Source organism: Nerophis ophidion, linkage group LG20 (assembly GCF_033978795.1).
Source record: "Nerophis ophidion isolate RoL-2023_Sa linkage group LG20, RoL_Noph_v1.0, whole genome shotgun sequence".
In the NCBI taxonomy this organism is placed as follows: Eukaryota; Metazoa; Chordata; class Actinopteri; order Syngnathiformes; family Syngnathidae; genus Nerophis; species Nerophis ophidion.
Window position 1 is genome coordinate 37,161,027 of NC_084630.1, and position 24,004 is coordinate 37,185,030.

The 24,004-nt window shown below is 38.1% G+C and overlaps 1 protein-coding gene and 1 long non-coding RNA gene across 2 annotated transcripts in view; one reads left to right on the forward strand and one right to left on the reverse strand.

The window, feature by feature from the left end:
* The window catches only part of LOC133539106 (uncharacterized), a 48,717-nt gene extending 33,065 nt beyond the window's left edge, over window positions 1-15,652 (forward strand). The window contains exon 4 of the long non-coding RNA XR_009803185.1: window positions 15,596-15,652. This is a non-coding gene — a long non-coding RNA (uncharacterized LOC133539106). The remainder of the gene's footprint in view (window positions 1-15,595) is intronic.
* frem3 (Fras1 related extracellular matrix 3) overlaps window positions 1-24,004 on the reverse strand; it is an 86,700-nt gene that overhangs the window by 56,782 nt on the left and 5,914 nt on the right. The window contains exon 2 of the mRNA XM_061881186.1: window positions 23,218-23,307. Coding sequence (XP_061737170.1) covers window positions 23,218-23,307 — 90 coding nt within the window. The remainder of the gene's footprint in view (window positions 1-23,217; window positions 23,308-24,004) is intronic.

A 24,004-nucleotide genomic window follows, 5' to 3' on the forward strand; every position in this document is an offset into this window, starting at 1 on the left:
GAGATCGTAAGCAGAACTAGTTCCTGGGGGTGCAGATAACTGACAATATGACCTGGTCCCTACACACCGGAGCTCTTGTAAAAAGAGCTCAGCAGCGCATGCACTTCTTGCGTCGGATGAAAAGAGCACAGCTCCCTCCCCCCATTGTCACCACATTCTACAGAGGCACTATAGAGAGCCTACTGACCAGCTGCATCTCTGCCTGGACTGGAGCCTGCAGTGCCTCAGACTGGAAGTCTCTGCAGAGAGTGGTGAGGACGACGGAAAAAATCATCAGGACTCCTCTTCCTCCTATGCGGGAAATCGCAAAAAGCCGTTGACTGACCAGGGCTCAGAAAATCTGTAGAGACTCCACCCACCCCCACCAAGGACTCTAGAAAGAGATTTTGTAGCCTCCGTAGCAGAACCTCCAGGTTCTGTAACAGCTTCTTCCCTCAGGCCATTAGACTTTTGAACACATCATAATAATTCCCTCAATCCCCCCCCCAAAAACAGATGAACTCGCTGGAATATAAAGACAATATAACATACATCCATAAACGTGGATGCATATGAAAAAGTGCAATATATTTATCTGTACAGTAATCTATTGCTTATTGCTCTTTTATCCTGCACTACAACGAGCTAATGCAACAACATTTCGTTCTTATTTGTACTGTAAAGTTCAAATTTGAATGACTGTAAAAGGAAGTCTAAGGCTAAGATAGTATCAACATTACATAATTTCTTGGACCAAATATTACATATTGAAGCTTTGACACTCAACCGCTATATTCACCCATTTGAAATAACTATGAACTTTGTCTAATCACCTTAGTGTGCCGCAGTCTGTGTTTTTCTAATGTTGCTAGAGCTAACACACTGATCATCCTGGCTGCTCCACCTCCAATGTCAGAGACTTCCGATCCAAAGTATGTGACCTCGGATTGCAATTAGTAACACAACTCCTTCCTCGCTGCAAGCCACTGTACCATAACCCACACCATTTTGAAGCTGATGTTTTGCGATCCAATTTCTACAGAGCGTCGCTTTAATTTTAAGTGTCTCGCAGAGAGCGTCAAGTTTTCCCTGCACCAGCATCCTTGGATGTCAACCCTCCCCCGACCCCTATATATTTACCCCACTGTGAGTTCAGGGGGTGTCAGGGGCGACGCGTAGCTTTGAGGAAAGGACGAGAATCTAGTCCAAGAATAACCTGATGGAGTAGAGCAGTGGTTTTCAGCCACTGTGCCGCGGCACACTAGTCGATCGCGAGATATTGTCTGAAGTGCCGTGGGAAATTATGTAATTTCACCAAATTGGGTTAAAAATATTTTTGCAAACCACGTCTGCCTCACAATACGAAGGTCCTGCAGTCCTGGGTTCAAATCCAGGCTCGGGATCTTTCTGTGTGGAGTTTGCATGTTCTCCCCGTGAATGCGTGGGTTCCCTCCGGGTACTCCGGCTTCCTCCCACTTCCAAAGACATGCACCTGGGGATAGGTTGATTGGCAACACTAAATTGGCCCTAGTGTGTGAATGTGAGTGTGAATGTTGTCTGTCTATCTGTGTTGGCCCTGCGATGAGGTGGCGACTTGTCCAGGGTGTACCCCGCCTTCCGCCCGATTGTAGCTGAGATAGGCGCCAGCGCCCCCCGCGACCCCGAACGGGAATAAGCGGCAGAAAATGGATGGATGGATAATTACAATCCGCAAATGTGCCGCTGTTGAGAGTCTGTGCTTTCTAGAGCTCAGCATATAAGTAGTTGGCAGCAGGTAGCTAATTGCTTTGTAGATGTCGGGAACACGGTTTGTCGTGATCACAATATGCGGTAGGCAGTGTGGAGGTAAAAAGGTACCTAATGTTTTAACCAAAAATAAGCAAAAGGCAACTGCCGCTAAGAGAAGGCATTGAAGCTTTAAGATGGCTATACTAAACGAAGCTAAAACTGAACTGGCTGCAAAGCAAACAAGCAGAATGCTGGACGACAGCAAAGACTTGCACCGTGTGGAGCAGACGGCATCCGCAAAGTACATCCTTACCTGACGATCAACAACAAAATAGGAGCGCAAGACAAGAACTAAAACACAGGAAAACACCAAAAAACTCCAAATAAGTCACTTGGAGACGAGCTATAGTGATGCAGTGATATAGTGTTCCTCCGCATTTTTTTCAATGAAAAATATGTGCTTTGGCTCAGAAAAGGTTGGAAAACACTGACGTAGAGGATGTCGCCATTCCATTTCCTCATGAATTCTCCTGCTTTGATATGAACGCTAGCGACAGTTTAGAAACTGACAACAACCTCCAGACATTTTCGATTGACACATTATTAACTGACACTCGATTTTTAGAGGAATTCCTATCGCCTGAATCGTAAATTGACTCGTCAGGCAGGGGTAAGGGGTCCCTGCAGGAAGTCACAAATCATAACTTGACATGATCCGTATCCCAAACATGCCCACTATGCATCGCAGGCAGGAAGCAGTGCCCCACTAGACTGTACTGGTGCTACTACCATGTGTTTTGTATCGAATATCGAGCCGTGATTCCGTTCAAAGCAGATGTTTAAGCTTGTCTGATGGTCGTTTCTGTGCTTGTTTTGTGCGTCTTGGCCTGTCTTATCTTCCCGCTACACTGCTGTCAAACGGGCACTCTGTGTTCTGCCCCAACTCTGTAAGAATTCAGATTTATTTAAAAATAAATGAATAAAGGAAAATAAAAAGAATAGGCTCTGTTGTAGGCACGATGCTGATTATATTGACTACAATTAAATACAATGCAGTTAAATTAGATAAACAACATAATTAATAAATACAATAATGTGCTGTGTTATGGACAATATGCTATTATATTGAATACAATTAAATACCGAGTAAATTAATGTTAGTCAAAATGATCGCCTTTATCATTATTATCGTGGTATTGCGTAATGCTTTTAAAAAGTAATTATACTCTCACTTAAATTTATTAACCAAGTTGTAGTTTTTTTAAATGGACACAACATAGTTTTTTGGCAGAGGAAACCTCTAATATTGTTCTGGCTTCACAGGAGCCATATTTTTTTTATTTATGTTTTTAAATATGTTTATCTTTTTCGTAAATTGTAAAGAGTGATCAGTTGTTTCACTTCTGGTTTGTGTGACGTCACGCGAGTTCACTTCCTGTTGAAGGGATGTCCGTATGTTTCAACACGAAACTGTTGAGTATTGATTACTTTGTGCAAAAACAGCACATCTTTTTGGGTTTAATGTGATTACTGTCACTCAGTTGTCCAAACAGTAATGTGTTTGTACAGGTTTAGATTGGTAAATGACATTTTGTGATGTAAGTAAGTAAATACATTTTATTTATAAAGTGCTTTTCACAGATAAAATCACAAAGCGCTGTACAAAACATGGGTGAAGTAAAACAACAGTGGCTACATCATAAAAAGGATACAAAGTGGATTAAAAATGAGAGATAAAAGGTGCATTAACTAAATTTTTTACTTATAAGAGAAGTTTTCAAATATTTCTTAAAAGTTTCAACACAGTGAAGATCACGGAGGGACAGGTGCAAATGGTTCCAGAGTCTGGGAGCTACAGCCTGGAATGCCAGAACTCCCCGGGTTTTAAAACGAGTTTTTGGGATCTATGGAAGACCCTGGCCTGAAGACCGGAGGCTGCGCCCTGAAGAGTAGAGGCATAACAACACTGCAAAAACTGAAATCTAAGTAAGATTAAATATCTCAAATAAGGGTGATAGTTGCTTATTTTCTGTCTGATAAGATAATTATTCTCACTAAGCAGATTTTATGTTAGAATGTTTTACTTTTTTTAAGGGTTTTGGTCCTGAATGATCTGACCTATATTGAGTAAAACCTGCTTGAAACTAGAATATCAACTGTTGCAAAGCTGTGTCATCAACACTCACAAGTATGAAAATACTTTTTAAAGAAATAATTTTTTTACTTCAAGCATGAAAACAAAACCGGACCTACAAGATAATGGCACTAGCATTTACTTAATTTAAGAATATTTTTCAACATATTGAGCAAAAAGGTCTCATATTTGTTTTTTCTACCAAGAAAAGTGCACTTGTTATTAATGAGAATATAATTATTTTAATGTATTTTTGGGTTCACTGAGGTTAGCTCATTTTACTTGTTCTGGAAAGTCTTGACAAGTCTCTTTTCAGTCTCTTGTTGAAGAGAGTCAAAAGAGAATTGCAATAGTCAATATTGGAGAAAGACGTTAAAGGCCTAATGAAATGAGATTTTCCTATTTAAACGGGGATAGCAGGTCCATTCCATGTGTCATACTTGATCATTTCGCGATATTGCCATATTTTTGCTGAAAGGATTTAGTAGAGAACATCGACGATAAAGTTCGCAACTTTTGGTGCTGATAAAAAAGCCGTGCCTGTACCGGAAGTCGCAGACGATGACGTCACAAGTGTGAGGGCTCCTCACATCCTCACATTGTTTTTAATGGGAGCCTCCAGCAGCAAGAGCTATTCGGACCGAGAAAACAACAATTCCCCCATTAATTTGAGCAAGGATGAAAGATTTGTGTTTGAGGATATTGATAGCGAAGTACTAGAAAAAAAATAAAAAAAATAAAATCAAGTAAAAAAAAAAAAAGAAGGCAATTGCATTGGGACGGATTCAGATGTTTTTAGACACATTTACTAGGATAATTCTGGGAAATCACTCATATTTCTATTGTATTGCTAGTATTTTAGTGAGTTTAATAGTACCGGATAGTCGGAGGGATGTGTCCACGGGTGTGTTGAGGCCAGTGTCTGAGGGAAGTCACAGCAGCTGCATGGACGGCGTAAGCTTTGCTGATCTAAGAGGCGACTTTTTACCACAATTTTCTCACCGAAAACTGCTGGTTGACATTTGGTCGGTATCCATGTTCGCTTGACCGCTCTGATCCATACTAAAGTTTCACCTCTAGGAATTTTAAACAAGGAATCACTGTGTGTTTGTGTGGCTAAAGGCTAAAGCTTCCCACCTCCATCTTTCTACTTTGACTTCTCCATTATTAATTGAACAAATTGCAAAAGATTCAACAACACAGATGTCCAAAATACTGTGTAATTATGCGGTTAAAGCAGACGACTTGGGGCAGCGCTAATATTTCCTTACAGTCCGTGACGTCACACGCATGCGTCATCATTCCGCGACGTTTTCAACATTAAACTCCGCGGGAAATTTAAAATTGCAATTTAGTAAACTAAAGCGGCCGTATTGGCATGTGTTGCAATGTTAAAATTACATCATTGATATATAAACTATCAGACTGCATGGTCGCTAGTAGTGGCTTTTAGTAGGCCTTTAATGTCTGTTGTTTACATGTTAGCATTTAAGCGAGTGAGTGCCTGACTGTTCTTTGATCGTTATAATGCATTACAGTAATACTAACCGTTGGGAGTTTTAAAGCAGTTAACATTACTACGGTTTATTTGTAGTACAAACGCCCGCAGCCACAAAAACCGATGCAAAAGAGTGACTGTTCTCGCTGAACTACACACATTAAAAACACAAACTCTGATATCAACGTAGTATCCACGGCCTCGCCTCACAAAGAGATTGTTCATTGTAGGGACGGCGTGGCCGTGCGCAACCCGAGCGTCCCTGGTTCAATTCCCACCTAGTACCAACCTCGTCACGTCCGTTGTGTCCTGAGCAAGACACTTCACCCTTGCTCCTGATGGATGCTGGTTGGCGCCTTGCATGGCAGCTCCCTCCATCAGTGTGTGAATGTGTGTGTGAATGGGTAAATGTGGAAGTAGTGTCAAAGCGCTTTGAGTACCTTGAAGGTAGAAAAGCGCTATACAAGTACAACCCATTTATCATTCATTGACGCTGGAAAACTTACCGACTTAATTTTAATTTATTGCCGGTTAATTGACTTATCGAATTTCGGCCCACGCCTATGAATGTGTGTTGTTTGCTGTGGGATGTTGCCTCCTTCTATTAGATATCACTTTAGTGTGGTGCTGGTTGTTGCTTTCGTTAGTAAAAAGTCATTTCCTGCATCGAACTTGTTGGGCTTCTGACGCTATCTTGTTGACATGCAACCTACCTCAAAAGTAGCGTGCCACGTTACATCAAACGTCTTGCTAACGGTGTTGTAACTTACATGTTAAAGTAAAAGTAAATGCTTCTATCATATCAAGTTAAAGTCCCAACAATTGTCGCACACACACTAAGTGTGGTGAAATGTGTCCTCTGCATTTGACCCATCCCCATATCCACCCGCTGGTAGGAGAGGGGAGCAGTGAGCAATCATTTTGTGATTTAACCCCCAATTCCAACCCTTAATGCTGAGTGCCAAGCAGGGAGGCAATGGGTACCATATTTTGTAGTCTTTGGTATGACTTGGCCAGGGTTCAAACTCACAACCTCTAACCACAAGGCTTATATAACGCCATTATTCGGAACAGTGTTTGTAATATTTTATTGCATCAGTATCGGCTAATAGTCATGGCTGGATAATCCCTTTCTGAAGTGAAAAAGCTGTATCGACACACCCTTAGTTTGTATGGCCAATGGTAATCAAGCCAGACTTCTAATGGCCATGTGCATCAACTTGAAAAAAGAAAGAAAATTGGGACATGGTCACAGTTATATTTATAGACTTTGTTTTTCCTTTTAGCGCTTGTTTTTGACTTCCGCTATGTAGCGTAGCTAAGTACTCTAGTACTTTTCCAGTGTCATATAAAAACTGGATTGACAAAAAAAACTAAACGTTGACGTCCGCTCGTGTTGCCCCCTGCCCCCAGCAACCGGGTCGGGTGAAGGAATGGCGTGAGTGGCGGCTCGATGACATCTTGGCTCGGACAGGCAGCGGCTTTGCCATCCGAGAGCAGATAAGAATAACCTGTAAGCCGTGCATCACGACGCCTCACCCCGCCATAAATCACGCTGGGAGAAATAAAGGATGAAAAGGGTATGGATACGTAGGCGAGGCCATTCTGGGAAATAGATACCAGACATAAGCCTCAAAGGGAAAAAAAGGTGAAGAAATTATGAAGACGAATTGAGGAACAGTTTTTTCTTATTGGACTTTGAGGGATTGTGTTCTCCTTAGATGATGGTGTTGGTCTTTGAAAGGAGATCCATAGTCTTCACTTCCAGGCTCTGCTCTATCTGTCTGTGGTCCTGGAGTCTGGAGTCTTGCAGGAAGTGCATTCCACTCCCAGTTTCTCACTGATCACATGACACCCTCCCCTTTAACCCCCCTGAACCCTCCACTGCAGTCCTGTACTCTGCACCGCCACCCCTACATGATGACCATAAGATCCACTACCAAGGTAGCATCGTTGCATCATACTGAGAACTGTTTTATTCACATTTTGTGTTACCTTGTTGAGGCCAACAAGTCAGATTTCATCGAAATGAATACATAAAATAAGTCCACTATTAAAGGAAAACAAAAAAAAAAGGAATAGTGTTGTTTAAAAATACAATTCTGTTGAATTAAATTGAATTTTTACAGCCAACGAGTCCGATTGAATCCAAATTAACACATAAAATGCAGTAACAAATAAAGAAAAATAAATTAAAAGAATGGTGTCAGTTATTGAAACCATCCTCTAATATTAAATACAAATTAACAGAGCCTCGATTCAATTGATTTGTATTTATTTGAATTAAATTTATTTGAATAAGAATACTGCGATGAGGTGGCGACTTGTCCAGGGTGTATGCCGCCTTCCGCCCGATTGTAGCTGAGATAGGCACCAGCGACCCCCGCAACTCCAAAGGGAATAAGCGTTAGAAAATAGATAGATGAATGGATGAATACAAATAAATTAATACATCTAAGTAACTGACAAAGGAAAATAAAATTAATGAACAGTCTCTGTCTCTCCATGCTGCTAAATTAATTGAAGTTGAATTTAGATTGAATTAAAAATAAATAACTTGGAATAAACTAAATAATACAACAAAAATAAGATAATGAAATGTTGTGTTGAATAAAAAATACAATTCATTACAATGTAATTAAATTCAACTATATTAAATCAAATAAATAAAACAAAACTAATAAAGGACATACATATTGGAATAGCGTCTATTAGGTTGACCCAAATAAGATTAAATAAATTGATTGAATAAAATTAAAATAAATCAAATTGAACAAATAAAACAACACAACTAATAAAGAAAAATGGGCATTATGCTGTTGTAATAAATAAATTGAAATACCAATTTATTTATTTTTTTTAATTAAATTGGATTAAATACAATTTTACGAAAAAAAAACACAACATAGCAAGTAAGGAAAAAATATGTATGTTAGGGACACCATGCTGTTGTATTGAATTGAATCAAACAGAGTCCAAATTCAATTTAATTCAGCTTTTACTAAAGTAGTAATCATACTGAGAAGTTATTTTAATCTTTGGGCGTCCCTGTTTGAGACCACAAATCAATAAATACAAAAAATCTTATGGTTAAAATGATCAATTTTAAACTAACTAGTCAAAAATAAAGTAAACCTAATTAAAGTACGCTATGGACCAGTGAGTCTTCCCAAAAGTGGGTTACAGAAAGCCTCATTAAAATATTTATAGCCCAACCCATATCTGACCTTCTTTTATTTTTACTCTTTTCTTGTTAGAAACATGATTACCTTAATTCTATTGTATTGTTATACTTGAAATGTTCCTACTCCTCCTTTTAATACATTGCTCTGAAATGAATTTGAAGTATTTGTGTTTAAAAAGATGTCAAGTGACATTTAACTAAAAGTGACATTACGCTTGTCATGATACTGTTAAAGATCAAATCTGGATCTTGTCATGCGTGTGTATGACAAATGTGCATGTAAGTCACAGTCCTCAAAATGCGACACTTCCAATCTTGTAAATGTCTGAACACGTTTGACAGTAAGGACCTTTTTTAGCCCATGGCGTCCTCCTGGACAAAAGACACATTTGAGCTTTATATTTAATGGAAATAAAAAGTATTTACAGCTTAAATGTTGCATGCACATTGTACAAAGATCTCTGACCTGATCACTTGAATGCTTGTTATTAGTTTTCTAATTCAGTCTTAACACACCATTTTTGGTTTTGTAGTTGTCATCCCTTTTTTTTATTATTATACGACCGCTTTAACACAGTTCAGCTGTGCCTGGAGGACACACACACACTTATTGAGACACCCTCACTTCAAGTCCTATGCATGCCTTACGACTATTAAGGGACTATAAGGCATTTTCATGAGAGCTTAGCTATGTGTGTGCAATGCAAGTGACAGCAAGTACCCTGCAAAGGCCGCAAGGGCTGCCATCGACTTAAACTTATATTTCAAACTACAGTAACTCCAACATTAACTTGCAATGCTGCACTTTTCTTTTTCTTGCATGTTGACATAGTGAAACAAGAAATAAGTAAGTTTGCGCTTGATTCCATCCATCCATTTTCTACCGCTTATTCCCTTTTGGGGTCACGGGGGGCGCTGGCGCCTATCTCAGCTACAATGTAGCTGTAGCGTTTGATTCCATTGAGGTTAATTAGAGGAAGGCTTCTGTGTAGAAGTTACATTAAAAGCCTACTAAAATGAGATGTTCTTATTTAAACGGGGATAGCAGGTCCATTCTATGTGTCATACTTGATCATTTCGCGATATTACCATATTTTTACTGAAAGGATTTGGTAGAGAACATCGACAATAAAGTTGGCAACTTTTGGTCGCTAATAAAAAAGCCTTGCCTGTACCGGAAGTAGCAGACGGTGTGCGCGTGACGTCACGGGTTGTGGAGCTCCTCACATCCGAACATTGTTTACAATCATGGCCACCAGCAGCGAGAGCGATTCAGACCGAGAAAGCGACGATTTCCCCATTGATTTGAGCGAGGATGAAAGATTCGTGGATGAGGAAAGTTAGAGTGAAGGGTTAGAAAAAAAGAAACAAGAAAAAAAAAAGGCGAGGGCAGTGGGAGCGATTCAGATGTTATTAGACACATTTACTAGGATAATTCTGGAAAATCCCTTATCTGCTTATTGTGTTACTAGTGTTTTAGTGAGATTATATGATACCTGAAAGTCGGAGGGGTGTGGCCACGGGTGTGGTGACCGCCTGTGTCTCTGAGGGAAGCCACGTTACTCGACGAGGCGAAGGAAATGCAACCGTTGGGGCCAGGCTGAGGTCTTTTTCCCCCTCCTCCGCGGTGGAAGCATCCCACGTTTGGGGGAGGCCGGTCGGAGGAGGCAAGAGAGTCCACAGCTGCCTCTTTAACAGCTGCAGGAGGAACGACGCAAGCTATCCGCTCATGTCTACGGTAAGAGCCGACTTATTACCACAGTTTTCTCACCGAAACCTGCCAATTGACATGTGGTAGGGAACCATGTTTGCTTGACCGCTCTGTTCCATATTAAAGCTTCACCGTCATCTTTCGGAAATGTAAACAAGGAAACACCGGCTGTGTTTGTGTTGCTAAAGGCAGCCACAATACACCGCTTTCCACCAACATCTTTCTGCGTTGTAGTCTCCATTATTCATTGAACAAATTGCAAAAGATTCAGCAACACAGATGTCCAAATTACTGTGTAATTATGCGATTAAAGCAGACGACTTTTAGCTGGGATCGGTGCTGGAAGAAAATGTCCGCTACAATCCGTGACGTCACGCGCACGCGTCATCATTCCGCGACGTTTTCAACAGGATACTTTGCGGGAAATTTAAAATTGCAATTTAGTAAACTAAAAAGGCCGTATTGGCATGTGTTGCAATGTTAATATTTCATCATTGATATATAAACTATCAGACTTTGTGGTGGCTAGTAGTGGCTTTCAGTAGGCCTTTAAGTACTTGTTTGTTTTCCGTTAAAGAGATGGAGGAATAATGCACAAGTAAATGTCAACTAAAACAATAACGTAAACCAAACACCATGATAAAAAAAAACCGAAAATCTGGGCAACTTCACGAAACACGATAGAATGACTCATTATAATAATAATACATACATAAAAACAAAAATTAAATATTTAACCAAATTATCGCTAAAATAAAAAATGCAGAATCAAAAATAAAGTATAAAATAACTACTAAAATAAAAAAACAAAATAATTAGTATACCAATTGGCACCAACATGACTAAATTATAGTGAAAGAATAGAATGACGCACCAGTACCATAAATACTTTTATGTTGACAAACTGGTTAAAAATATTAAAACTCATGATTTTAAAATCATTATCATCACGGTGGCAGAGGGGTTAGTGCGTCTGCCTCACAATACGAAGGTCCTGCAGTCCTGGGTTCAAATTCAGGCTCGGGATCTTTCTGTGTGGAGTTTGCATGTTCTCCCCGTGAATGCGTGGGTTCCCTCCGGGTGCTCCGGCTTCCTCCCACCTCCAAAGACATGCACCTGGGGATAGGTTGATTGGCAACACTAAATTGGCCCTAGTGTGTGAATGGGAGTGTGAGTGTTGTCTGTCTATCTGTGTTGGCCCTGCGATGAGTTGCCGACTTGTCCAGGCTGTACCCCGCCTTCCGCCCGATTGTAGCTGAGATAGGCGCCAGCGCCCCCCGCGACCCCGAAAGGGAATAAGCGGTAGGAAATGGATGGATCATTACTAAATGTTTATGTTGTTAATTACTTTTTGTTTACACTTTCTAATATATATATACATACACATATATAGCCCAGAAAGGTGTCTATAAATAACATATATTTTTATTTTTCTATTTTATTGTTATAATTAGAATTTCCAACATTTGTTCACATACATTTTGATATGTTCAAAAGGTTTTGGTCACTTCATTTAGCTACAGTATACTGTCAAAAGTGAGCATTATCGTCTTTATAAAAGGCAAAATGTTAGTTAGCACATGGCAGCGTTGTTAAAACCTTTGCCTGGTTAATTAATCCAATTTGATACAACATTTACAACTGGACTATAATTGCCTCCGTTTGGGAGGTTTTAAAAGTGATCTGAGTTTTGGCTTTAAGTTTATGTTTTTTTGAACTTCATATCATGCTGCATCTGTGTTGCCACAATGAGATGTTCTGTCAGAGAAGCTGAACATCATTGTCCTGGAGAAGTGCATGTCCCTTCATGTCCAAGATACCTTCACCCCCTTGACCTCCTTCACTCCCCCTCATTAAGGCCTTCAACACTTTGCATTACACTCCCTGTTATCTTTTTCTCTTCCGGATGCATCCTGTTTATTTCTTTGTTTCAGGTGTGCAATTATTAACCCCACATGTTTTTTTTGTCTTTCCTGATGTTCATGTTAAACAGGGAAACTTTTGTTTCGCACCTGGTTTAGCTAAACTCCCCCTTCCATGTGTTTTGGCTGCAGGGAGAAACTAAAGTGGCAAAAGCAATCGCTAATAAAAGCAAAGGTGCTGAGCTCTATTCCCTTCCCGTGGTCACACCTTCACTCCAAGATAGGGTTGTCCTGATACCAATATTTTAGTACCGGTACCAAAATGTATTTCGATGCTTTTCTAAATAAGGGGAACCACAAAAAATGGCTATTATTACCTTTATTTTAACAAAAAATCTTAGTGTCCATTTAACATATGTTTCTTATTGCAATTTTGTCCTGAAATAAAATAGTGAACGTACTTGACAACTTGTCTTTTAGTAGTAAGTATACAAACAAAGGCTCCTAATTAGTCTGCTGACGTATGCAGTAACATATTGTGTTATTTATACACCTATTATTTTGTACACATTATGGGGGACAAGCTGTAAAAAATGATTATTAATCTACTTGTTCATTTACGGTTAATGTTTTTTTCTGTTTCAACTTGTTCTATCTAAACTTCTGTTCAAATGTAATAATCACTTATTCTTCTCTTGTTTGGATACTTTACATTAGTTTGGGATGATACCACTAATTCAGGTATCGATCCGATACCAAGTAGTTACAGGATCGCACATTGGTCATATTCAAAGTCCTCATGTGTCCAGGGACGTATTTCCTGAGTTAATAAACAAAATATGATTTTTTTTAAAAAGAAAAAAAGATTGTGTGACGATGATGATGAATATCGATGTAATCATAGTAGTATCGACTAGATACGCTCCTGTACTTGGTATCATTATAGTGGATGTCAGGTGTAAATCCCCCCATGGCATTTGTTTACATTGTGACACCGGTGAGCTATTGTATTCTCCTACGGTGTGTAGTGGAGCATGTTTAGCTATTTTTCGTCCTGCAGGGAAGAATCTTATAAGAAACTTACCGTATTTTTTGGACTATAAGTCGCAGTTTTTTTCATAGTTGGGCCGGGGCTGCGATATATTCTCCGGGGCGACTTATGTGTGAAATGATTAACACATTACCGTAAAATATCAAATAATATTATTTATCTCATTCGCAGAAGAGATGAAGAAAATGTCAGCAATCGTCACACACACGTCAACCAATAAGAATTCGGCGGGGGAGGGTCATGGCAGAAGTGCATTGTGGGTCATGGAATGCTAACTGCTATATGCTATATGCTACTGCTGTAGCTATTAAAATGGATCATTTCATGGTTGGCGGTAACTTATAAAAAGTGAGAAGGGCTTAACAAAAATGGCGTTGAAAAGGAGATCATGTAGTGCAGATTACGAGCTGGACGTAGTGAAATATGCAGCAGAAAAGGACAAAAGGAAGCGGCGTTTCACCTTTGGAGTTGGCAGAGTTGTTTAGAAGCCACATCGAGGAAGATTTCACGGGATTTATGGATTAGGAGTGAGAGATAGTTAGGTAAAGGTATAGCATGTTCTATATGTTATAGTTATTTGAATGACTCTTACCATAATATGTTAGGTTAACATAGCAGTTGCTTATTTATGCCTCATATAACCTACACTTATTCAGCCTGTTGTTCACTATTCTTTATTTATTTTAAATTGCCTTTCAAATGTCTATTCTTGGTGTTGGATTTGATCAAATAATAACCCCCCAAAATGTGACTTATACTCCAGTGCGACATATGTGTTTTTTTCCTTCTCTATTATGCATTTTCGGCCGGTGCGACGTACTCCAGAGCGATTTATAATCTGAAAAATACGGTACTTCATTTGTCGCCATGGAGGCGAGGATTATTGATTCAGAAGTAGCTAAAACAGCCGCTAGCTAGCCAGTCATGTTTTAAAGCACCTCTTCCTGAGGGCATTCCAGTGTTATAACTTCACCTTTGTCATTAGTTTTCAAGCCAAAATGCATCCATTCTCCCTTTTCTGTCTACACACTGTGTCTGCATGTAAGTACTCTGTGTGTGTGTGTGTGTGCGCTGCCGAACATACTCCTCTGCTCGTAAAACCTGCAATGTCATGACGTGACTGTGCACCGTAATGTCCGGTGGGAACCAGTACTTTTCAAACAGAGTATAGTGCCATTTTTGATTCATTGGTACCGCGATACTATACTATACCAGTACCAGTGTACCATAGAACCCTACTCCAAGACATGGCAGATTCAGTCCAAGCTGACATACTACCAATGCGAAGTAAAGGCAGAAAAATACACCCATGACGCCTATTAATACGTAAACTAAGGGTGTCCCGATACAACCTTTTCACTTCCGATATAATACCGATTTTGGAATCAGCACAAACCATTCACTTTTATTTTTTTGTCGTATGGAATGTTAATAAAGGCTTGGGCAAATTAAATGACTCAAACAGAGAACAATGGCAGTCATTAAAAAACACTAACTTATTTGTCATTAATCATCTACAACAGTGTTTCTTAACCATAGGGCCGCCAAAAAAATCTGTGTTTCTCAGCGGTGGTCTGTATGGTCCGCATCGGTACTCAGTTGTAATACACTTTTCCACCACTTGTGGAAGTAATGACAATATCAAACAAACAGAAGAAGTCAGGGGCTAAAGCCATAGAGACGTTTCTTAAGGGCAAAAGTTATGACTAAAGTGGTGTAGCTGTATTTTCATTTGCATTTTAATTTTGTTAACAGCTTAGTTAAAACATGTTAACTATTAATTTAGTTTATTTATCTTAGCACAACATAATAGTATGCACATTTAGTTTTCATCAGTTATTTGAGTCCCTTCTTTTGCACTACATTTGGTCCGTACTTATCTTTCTAATCAGCTTGACCTAAGCCTAAGTTAATGTGTTAATAAATAATTATATTTATGATTAGCATTTGACAAGGTTGTAAACTGTAAGTAGGTTAGATATAATTGTTGAATACTATTAAAATCAAGGAAGCGTAAGATTACAAATTCTTAATATTTGAGTGGGCCCTCAGCCCCTCTGTTGTGGAAAAGTTGGGCTCCAAGGTCAATAAGGTTAAGAAAACTTAGTCTATAATGGACTTACGCTGTCCTTAAGTTGAAGTGGAGTGGTTCATCCTTTTTTTGGCGACACTGAGTCGCCCCCAAAAAAAAGAAATAAACTGATAATGTAGTAAGTCCAATGATGCAGACACGTTTGTTACTGGATATTTTCTAATACCCCTCTGCTTTGAATACTTTGTATGTGTAAGTAATATGCAACCATATATATATGGTACTTTTTAGACGGCAACATTGTTCAATTAAGGACACTTCTTATATCTAACTTGTGTGCTATTATGTGCTTAGCTGTTGTGTAGTTGCTAGCTCCTAGTAGCTTGTAACCTACCATGTTTATCTTTTTGTAACAGCTTTGCACGAGTGAACACACTGCAGGACTGCTTGAATTGAAGATTTCAGACGCAAGGTAATATAATCCAATTCTTGTTTTTATCTTGATATCAGACCGACGTCAATATCAGATCGGGTCACCTATTAACAGTATAGGTTTTATGTATAGTCCAATAAATTATGTAATTAGATATGTATCAGATACTGCTCAAAATGTTGTCGTTTGAACTGATACCACAAAAAACATGAGAACAAAAGAAAGACACTTTGAATTTGCATTTGAAAATAGGGGATGTTGCCCAGAAAATCGAACAGAAACTAATGGCTGATTTTTTATTTATGGAAGACAGTCTGTCTTCCATGTTCATATAAGAAAACAAAAAAACACATCAAAGTGTACTTCAACAAAACTAGTGTGCGGTTTTAGAAATCAAAGAAGTTAAATTTGAAGTCAATTAGGGTAAAAATGGTAAAGACAATTCTAATATAATCATAAAAAACGGTCAGCTGAACTTTTCCCATTGAGCAATTCAACCTTCCCTGCAGCATTAATGGCTGCTCTATATGCCGTTGTTTTGTATCTGGTAGCAGCGGTTAAAATAGCAACGGCCACCTGTTAGGTTTTAATGTCTGGCTGGGGCTATATATACAGTTTATATAATCCATATCACCTATGGACGTTAATGCCGTTTTGAAGGCTTGAATGACAGCCTCAGTCAATAAATGCATAGTTTGTGAAAACACGTATTTAAGACAGAAAAAAAACATGAGGTAATCATGTCAAAAATATTTATAGGATCCTATTGGAAGACCAGTAAAGCATCAAAGGAAGTGAACGTTTGCAGCTCGCATGTCAAAAGGGGACATTTTGAACCCCTTAGGACACAGCTATTCACCTACATTGTTCTGGGGGGCACACTTTTATAAAGGTAAGGACTGCGGTGTGGGGGGTTTGTACGTCTTAACACTGATCAAAGATCCTCTATTTGACAAAAACACTGCTGCAAAAATATTGGCCAAATCTTCTCGATATAAGTGGTTCCCAGGCGCCGGTCCGGGGACCGATACTGGTCCGTGACACATTTGCTACGGGGCCGCAGAGAAACATGAAATACTTTTTAAACAACTACATTTTCTCCGACTTAACATTCGCCTGTCTCACAAGACTAGGGGTGTCACACTCGTTGGAATTGAGGGCCATATCGCAGTTATGTTTGCCACTTCTAACAGTGAATAATATTATTACACAATTGCCTATGCATTTGATGATTTTTTTTTTTTTTTTTTTTTTTTTTTAATGTACAACAATGTAAACTAGACCTGGGCAAATTAAGGCCCGGGGGCCACATGTGGCCAGTTAAGCTTTTCAATTCGGCCTGAAAGACTTTTCCAAAAAATTTATTTTAGATCTTTAAGATAGAAAGTGTAGCTGCCATTATGATGTGCAGTGATGTTTTCTAATTACCGTTAGTCTTGAACTATGCAAAGTATTTAAATGGTTAGAATCTGCGCTTTTGTATCATATTACCAAATCACCCAATCACCAATCACCAAAATGATTCCCGAGCGCGGCCACCGCTGCTGCTCACTGCTCCCTACACTTACCAGGGGGTGGAGCAAGAGTATGGGTCAAATGCAGAAGGTAATTTCACCACACCTAGTGTGTGTTACTATCAGTGGTACTTTAACTTTAACTTTAATATACTACCGTATTTTTTGGACTATAAGTCGCAGTTTTTTTCATAGTTTGCGACTTATACTCAGGAGCGACTTATGTGTGAAATTATTAACACATTACCGTAAAATATCAAATAATATTATTTATCTCATTCACTTAAGAGACTAGACGTATAAGATTTCATAGGATTTAGCGATTAGGAGTGACAGATAGTTTGGTAAAGGTATAGCATGTTCTAGATGTTATAGTTATTTGAATGACTCTTGATTGATTGATTGAAACTTTTATTAGTAGATTGCACAGTTCAGTACATATTCCGTACAATTGACCACTAAATGGTAACACCCCAATAAGTTTTTCAACTTGTTTAATAAGTCTTACCATAATATGTTAGGTTAACATAGCAGTTGCTTATTTATGTCTCATATAACCTACACAAATTCAGCCTTTTGTTCACTATTCTTTATTTATTTTAAATTGCCTTTCAAATGTCTATTCTTGGGGTTGGGTTTCATCAAATAAATTTCCCCCAAAAATGCGATTTATACTCCAGTGCGACTTGCATGTTTTTTTCCTTTTTTATTATGCATTTTCGGCAGGTGCGACTTATACTCAGGGGCGATTTATACTCCGAAAAATACGGTAGTTACCATGGTAATGTAATTAGTTACAATGGTAATCTAATAAATTACTATGGTAACGTAAGTCACAGCAGCTCAGACGAGGCACCAAGCAGTGTGGGTGGGGAGCGTTTCCACAGCCTGAAATGTGGGTGTCAGCGACAGACGCGGATGGAGATTTTTACAACAAAGTTCTCAAGCTTAGTGATAAATCAGATTGTAGGTGTTTTTTTTTTTACCCTTTGCGGTTGTTGTAACTTATGGGTTGTAAAGTTCATGTGTGATGATCATTCAGAATTTGCATGCTAGATTTAATTGCTGATAAATTGATCTATTATTATTTACAGCTAAAAAGAGTTAAAAGTGAATTGATTTGATTTATACATGTATTTGATATTGATTATTTGAGAAACACTGACACTGGATTGATTTGTTTTCTATTTTATAGCCTAACAAAGGGTTAACTAAAATACTGCACGGCATAGCTCGGTTGGTAGAGTGGCCGTGCCAGCAACTTGAGGGTTGCAGGTTCGATTCCCGCTTGTGCCATCCTAGTTACTGCCGTTGTGTCCTTGTGCAAGACACTTTACCCACCTGCTCCCAGTGCCACCCACACTGGTTTAAATGTAACGTAGATATTGGGTGTCACTATGTAAAGCGCTTTGAGTCACTTGAGAAAAGCGCTATATAAATATAATTCACTTCACTTCACTTCACGTTCCACAATGCATTGCGGCAAACTGGATGTAAAAAAAGAAGCGGGAGCAGGTGCATTGTGGTTGATGAGACTGAGCGTTATGAGCCTACGGGTGATGAATGAATGACAGATGACAAGATATAAAGATTGTTTTGTACCATTTGTATCCCCATTTATATAAAGTACAACTTTATTTACACATTTCGACGTCCTGTCCAATACTTTGATCGTAGTTAATCTACAGCGGTCATATTTCTCTGTTTGTTGCATTTTGCTTGATTGTAAAATATGTCAATCGAGAGGGTGTGTGACATTCATATGTTGTCAATATTCAGTGTTTTATCATACTTGGTAATATTGTAAGTCCCACATTCTTTATGTTCATGTATATTCTGGGTTTCTCATTCAGCAAAAAAATTTGAAATTCCATTGTTTTTTTTAAGGCGGTCTGTTTTTAGCATTTTTAGCATTCAATCAGACATTATTGTGAGCTTTTGTATTATTAGTGTTACTAAAATTAGACACATTTATTTCTCTAAAACTGGCCCCCGAGTTAAAATAATTGCCCAGGCCTGATGTAAACAATTTTTGTAGAGTTTGCAGTGATAAAACCGATAGGTCAGTTGCAAAAATTTTACTGTAAAATTTACAGTGTTTTTTTCAGCATGTTACTGTAAAGGGAAAAAACAGTTCCCCTGTTTTTCATGGTACAAAACTGGAAGCTCAGTTGATAGAAAATTACAGTGTTTTTCTTTTTTTTACTGAAAATATAAAACTGCATTTTTACAGTAAAATTCTGGCAATTTAGCTGTCGGATTTTACCATAAAAACGAGAACTGTAGATTTTACCGTGTATTATTGTGAATAGCAAAACAGTACCACCGTTTTTTACAGTAAAAAACTGGCAGCTCAGTTGCGAGCATTTTTTCTGTCAAAAAACAATGGTACTATTTTCTTGTACAGTAAAATGTTGTAAAACCACAGTAAATGTCATAAAGTCGCTGTAAAATCTATTTATTAAATTTGACAATTTGATGAATATTGGCCCTGCGATGAGATGGTGACTTGTCCAGGGTGTACCCCGCCTTCCGCCCGATTGTAGCTGAGATAGGCACCAGCGACCCAAAAGGGAATATGTGGTAGAAATGGATGGATGGCTGGAATTTGATGAATAACTAGTTTTGAAATCCTAAGTCAAGCAGATCACAATAATTTATTTCTAGTTTAAAAAAAAACATTGTTTGAGTGTATGATAATATATTTGTTACATTATAATATTTATTTAAAAAAATATGCGATTGCATTGAGTAGATGTTTTTTTTTCTGTCAAAATGGAAAAAACTAATATAAATACTTTAATGACGCAAATTATTTCCAGGCTTTTGAGGGCCTAATAAAATGATGTGGCGGGCTAGATCTGACCCCTGGGCCTTGAGTTTGACACCTATGCACTAGACCAGGGGTCACCAACCTTTTTGAAACCAACAACTTGGGTACTGATTAATGCGAAGGGCTACCAGTTTGATACACACTTAAATTAATTGCCAGAAATAGCCAATTTGCTCAATTTACCTTAAACTCTATGTTTTTTATCAATAATTAATGATATTTATCTTTGTGAAAACACTGATCATCTTAATGATTTCTCACAATAAATATATATTTTTGATGACATGTTTTAAATAGGTTAAAATCCAATCTGCACTTTGTTAGAATATATAATAAATTGGACCAAGCTATATTTCTAACAAAGACATATCATTATTTCTTCTAGATTTTCCAGAACAAAAATTTTAAAATAAATTCAAAAGACTTTGAAATAAGATTTAAATTTGCTTCTACAGATTTTCTAGATTTGCCAGAATCATTTTTTTGAATTTTAATCATAAGTTTGAAGAAATATATCACAAATATTCTTTGTCAAAAAAACAGAAGCTAAAAGGAAGAAATAAATTAAAATGTATTTATTGTTCTTTACAATAAAAAAAAACTTGAACATTGATTTAAATTGTCAGGAAAGAAGAGGAAGGAATTTAAAAGGTAAAAAGGTATGTGTTTAAAAATCCTAAAATCATTTTTAAGGTTGTATTTTTTCTTTAAAATTGTCTTTCTGAAAGTTATAAGAAGCAAAGTAAAAAAATAAATGAATTTATTTAAACAAGTGAAGACCAAGTCTTTAAAATATTTTCTTGGATTTTCAAATTCTATTTGAGTTTTGTCTCTCTTTGAATTAAAAATGTCGAGCAAAGCTAGACCAGCTTGCTAGTAAATAAATACAATTTAGAAAATAGAGGCAGCTCACTGGTAAGTGCTGCTATTTGAGCTATTTTTAGAACAGGCCAGCAGGCGACTCATCTGGTCCTTACGGGCGACCTGGTGCCCGCGTTGGTGACCCCTGCACTGGACGCACCAATACGCTTTTCTGTAGATGTACAATAAAACTCCTCATTGGAACTTGCCATTTGTTATATTTGTTATAACTTTGTGACATTATACAATGCACATGAAGGAACTTATAAAATATAATTGTGACAAATCGTGGCCAAGGGCTGATTTCCGTTTGCATCTCATTGCAAAGAAACAAGATTAGGGCTTCCACCATTCAGCATTATAGTGACTTGTATTTTTTATGCTCTTATTTTTGCTGCATTTATCTGGCACAAGTGGAAAGCTGCTCCCTGAAAATAATGCCTACATTGAAGGAACTCTCCTAAAGGAATCAATAAAGTACTATCTATCTATGTATCTATTAAAATTAAAAACTCTGTGAATCAAAAGGCTCTTATCATGTTATATAATTCTTTCATACTCCCATATCTTAATTATTGTGTTGAAATCTGGGGAAACAATTACAAATCAAACATCAACTCTATATTTTTACTTCAAAAGAAAGCGATTAGAATTGTAACTTATGCGAATTATCATGACCATACCAATGCTCTGTTCATTAAATTAAAAACATTAAAACTGCATGATCTTGTTGACCTCAATACTACTATTGTGGCTTTCAAAGCTCATAACCACATGCTGCCTGGGTGTTTACAAGTGAGATTTAAACCCAGAGAGAATCCCTATGACCTCAGAGGTTCAGCTTTCTTTCAGAAAGCAAAAATAAGAACAAGCTTAAAAAGTAGATGTGTTTCTGTTAGAGGAGTTCAACTGTGGAACAGCTTGGATGATTCCTTCAAATGTTCCAGTTCCATTCACACATTTAAAAAACACTTTATGACCAATGTCTTGAAAAAATATATCACTCTTGAATTAACATTGTAGTTAATACTATGATTAATGTTAATTAAAAATTAAACATGAGATATAAATAATAATAGAAGTACAATTGTTTGTATATATTGTATATATAATTAGTGCAAAGGTCTATATGTACACAGGGATATTTCACATGCCTGTACTGTGTATAAAATTGAACTACGTTCATGTTGTTTATGATGTTGTTTATAATGTGTATTTATAATATGTTGTGCAAAGGACTTTTTATAACTTTCGGAAGTTTATTTTGTACTTGAATTTGTTTATAGGGTTAGGCGCAATAAGTGTTTAACTTCAGCCTAAACCCTTTCGGTCTGTAACATTTTTCATTTTCAATCTATGAATGTACAACATTGGGCTTCACGGTGGCAGAGGGGTTAGTGCGTCTGCCTCACAATACGAAGTTCCTGCAGTCTTGGGTTCAAATCCAGGCTCGGGATCTTTCTGTGTGGAGTTTGCATGCTCTCCCCGTGACTGCGTGGGTTCCCTCCGGGTACTCCGGCTTCCTCCCACTTCCAAAGACATGCACCTGGGGATAAGTTGATTGGCAACACTAAATTGGCCCTAGTGTGTGAATGTGAGTGTGAATGTTGTCTGTCTATCTGTGTTGGCCCTGTGATGAGGTGGCGACTTGTCCAGGGTGTACCCCGCCTTCCGCCCGATTGTAGCTGAGATAGGCGCCGGCGCCCCCCGCGACCCCGAAAGGGAATAAGCGGTAGAAAATGGATGGATGGATGGATGGATGAATGTACAACTTTTTATTTTCAATCTATGAATGTACAACTGTTTTTTTTGCTTTGTTGACCATTGACCGAAGAACAATAAACTAAACTTGAAAACCAGTCCGTGGTGCAAAAAAGGTTGGGGACCACTGTTCTATATCACAGTAATGCTCTGCTGTTTTAAAGGATCAATTACCAAAATCCTAGTCAAATATCGTATACAAGACAGGAAGATTATCATTTTTAAGAATCTATTGTAGAATTGCTAGTTAAAGATCCTTTGTTCGACAAAATGTTGGTTGCTAGTTAGTTTTTAATCATGTCACTAGTCGCTTGGCACTTACTTTGCGGGTAGGAAGCCATTGTTCCTTCCAACAAGGTCTTAATACATCGGGTCGTTCAACGTCTGTCATTTTTTCCGTGGCGCAGTCACCACTTGGCCCGAGCCCCCTTTGACCTTGCCCACCCCCCCCAAGTCCTTTAAACCTGCTGCCACCTCCATTGGTGCGAAGAGTAGATGGCGGCTCTATATTGGGTGTCAGTCACAGGCAACTGCCCCAAGTCTTTGTGATGTAAACGCTGAGTAGGAAATTTACGTTTGACAAAAAAAAAAAAAAGACAGAATAAAACCATTTCGTCACGATGAAAAAGTTCCTACCGTTATCTTCGATGGTGAAGTAGAAGATGTCGCTGGTGGCATTGCTCCCGTCCAACAAGACGTAGCAGATCTTCATGTCGTTGATGTCAGCTGTTGGCGGACACACACAAGTTAACGTCAAAGTAAAATGTTTTCACAGGTTTAAGTTTCATGCCCCCGAGCTACTATTATAACATGCTAGCCTCCGAGGAAATGCTTGTCTCAGCTTTTTTTGCAATCGATCATTCCAACTCCGAATATTCCTCCAGGGTAGCGTATGTCTTTTAGTAAATATCGATTTGGAGTTGCCAGTATACGCGTTTTTTTTGTAAAACATTGAGAGATGGACCTGAGGTTACTTGATTTTGCATTTTTGTTATGTGTCGCCAACATATAGGGTTTGAAAACACCAAAGACAATTTGGAGTCTTTAACGTACTGTAGACCATCTCGTCTTCTCTGGATTTACGTATGAATTTTGGTAGAAATCAGATTACAATTTGAGTCTTCAATAAAACTACTGTACAGTTTTTCGTAAACATTGAAAACTGTCGAAGAAAGAGTTTAGTATTTAGAGTCTTCAACAAACCTAAAGTACATCATTTTGAAGACAATATATTCTTTACCAAAACAAATGTAAGTTGTTTTTTTTAATTTGAAAGATAATTGTTTGTCGTGAGCAAACTTCAAGTACACTTTTTTGTAAAGATTAAAGTCAATTGAACATCTTTCATGAGCTTTACGTGTTCTCGTCAGAAATAGTCCTCAGTTGGACAACTTTTTTATTTAATTTTGAATACAACTAACGT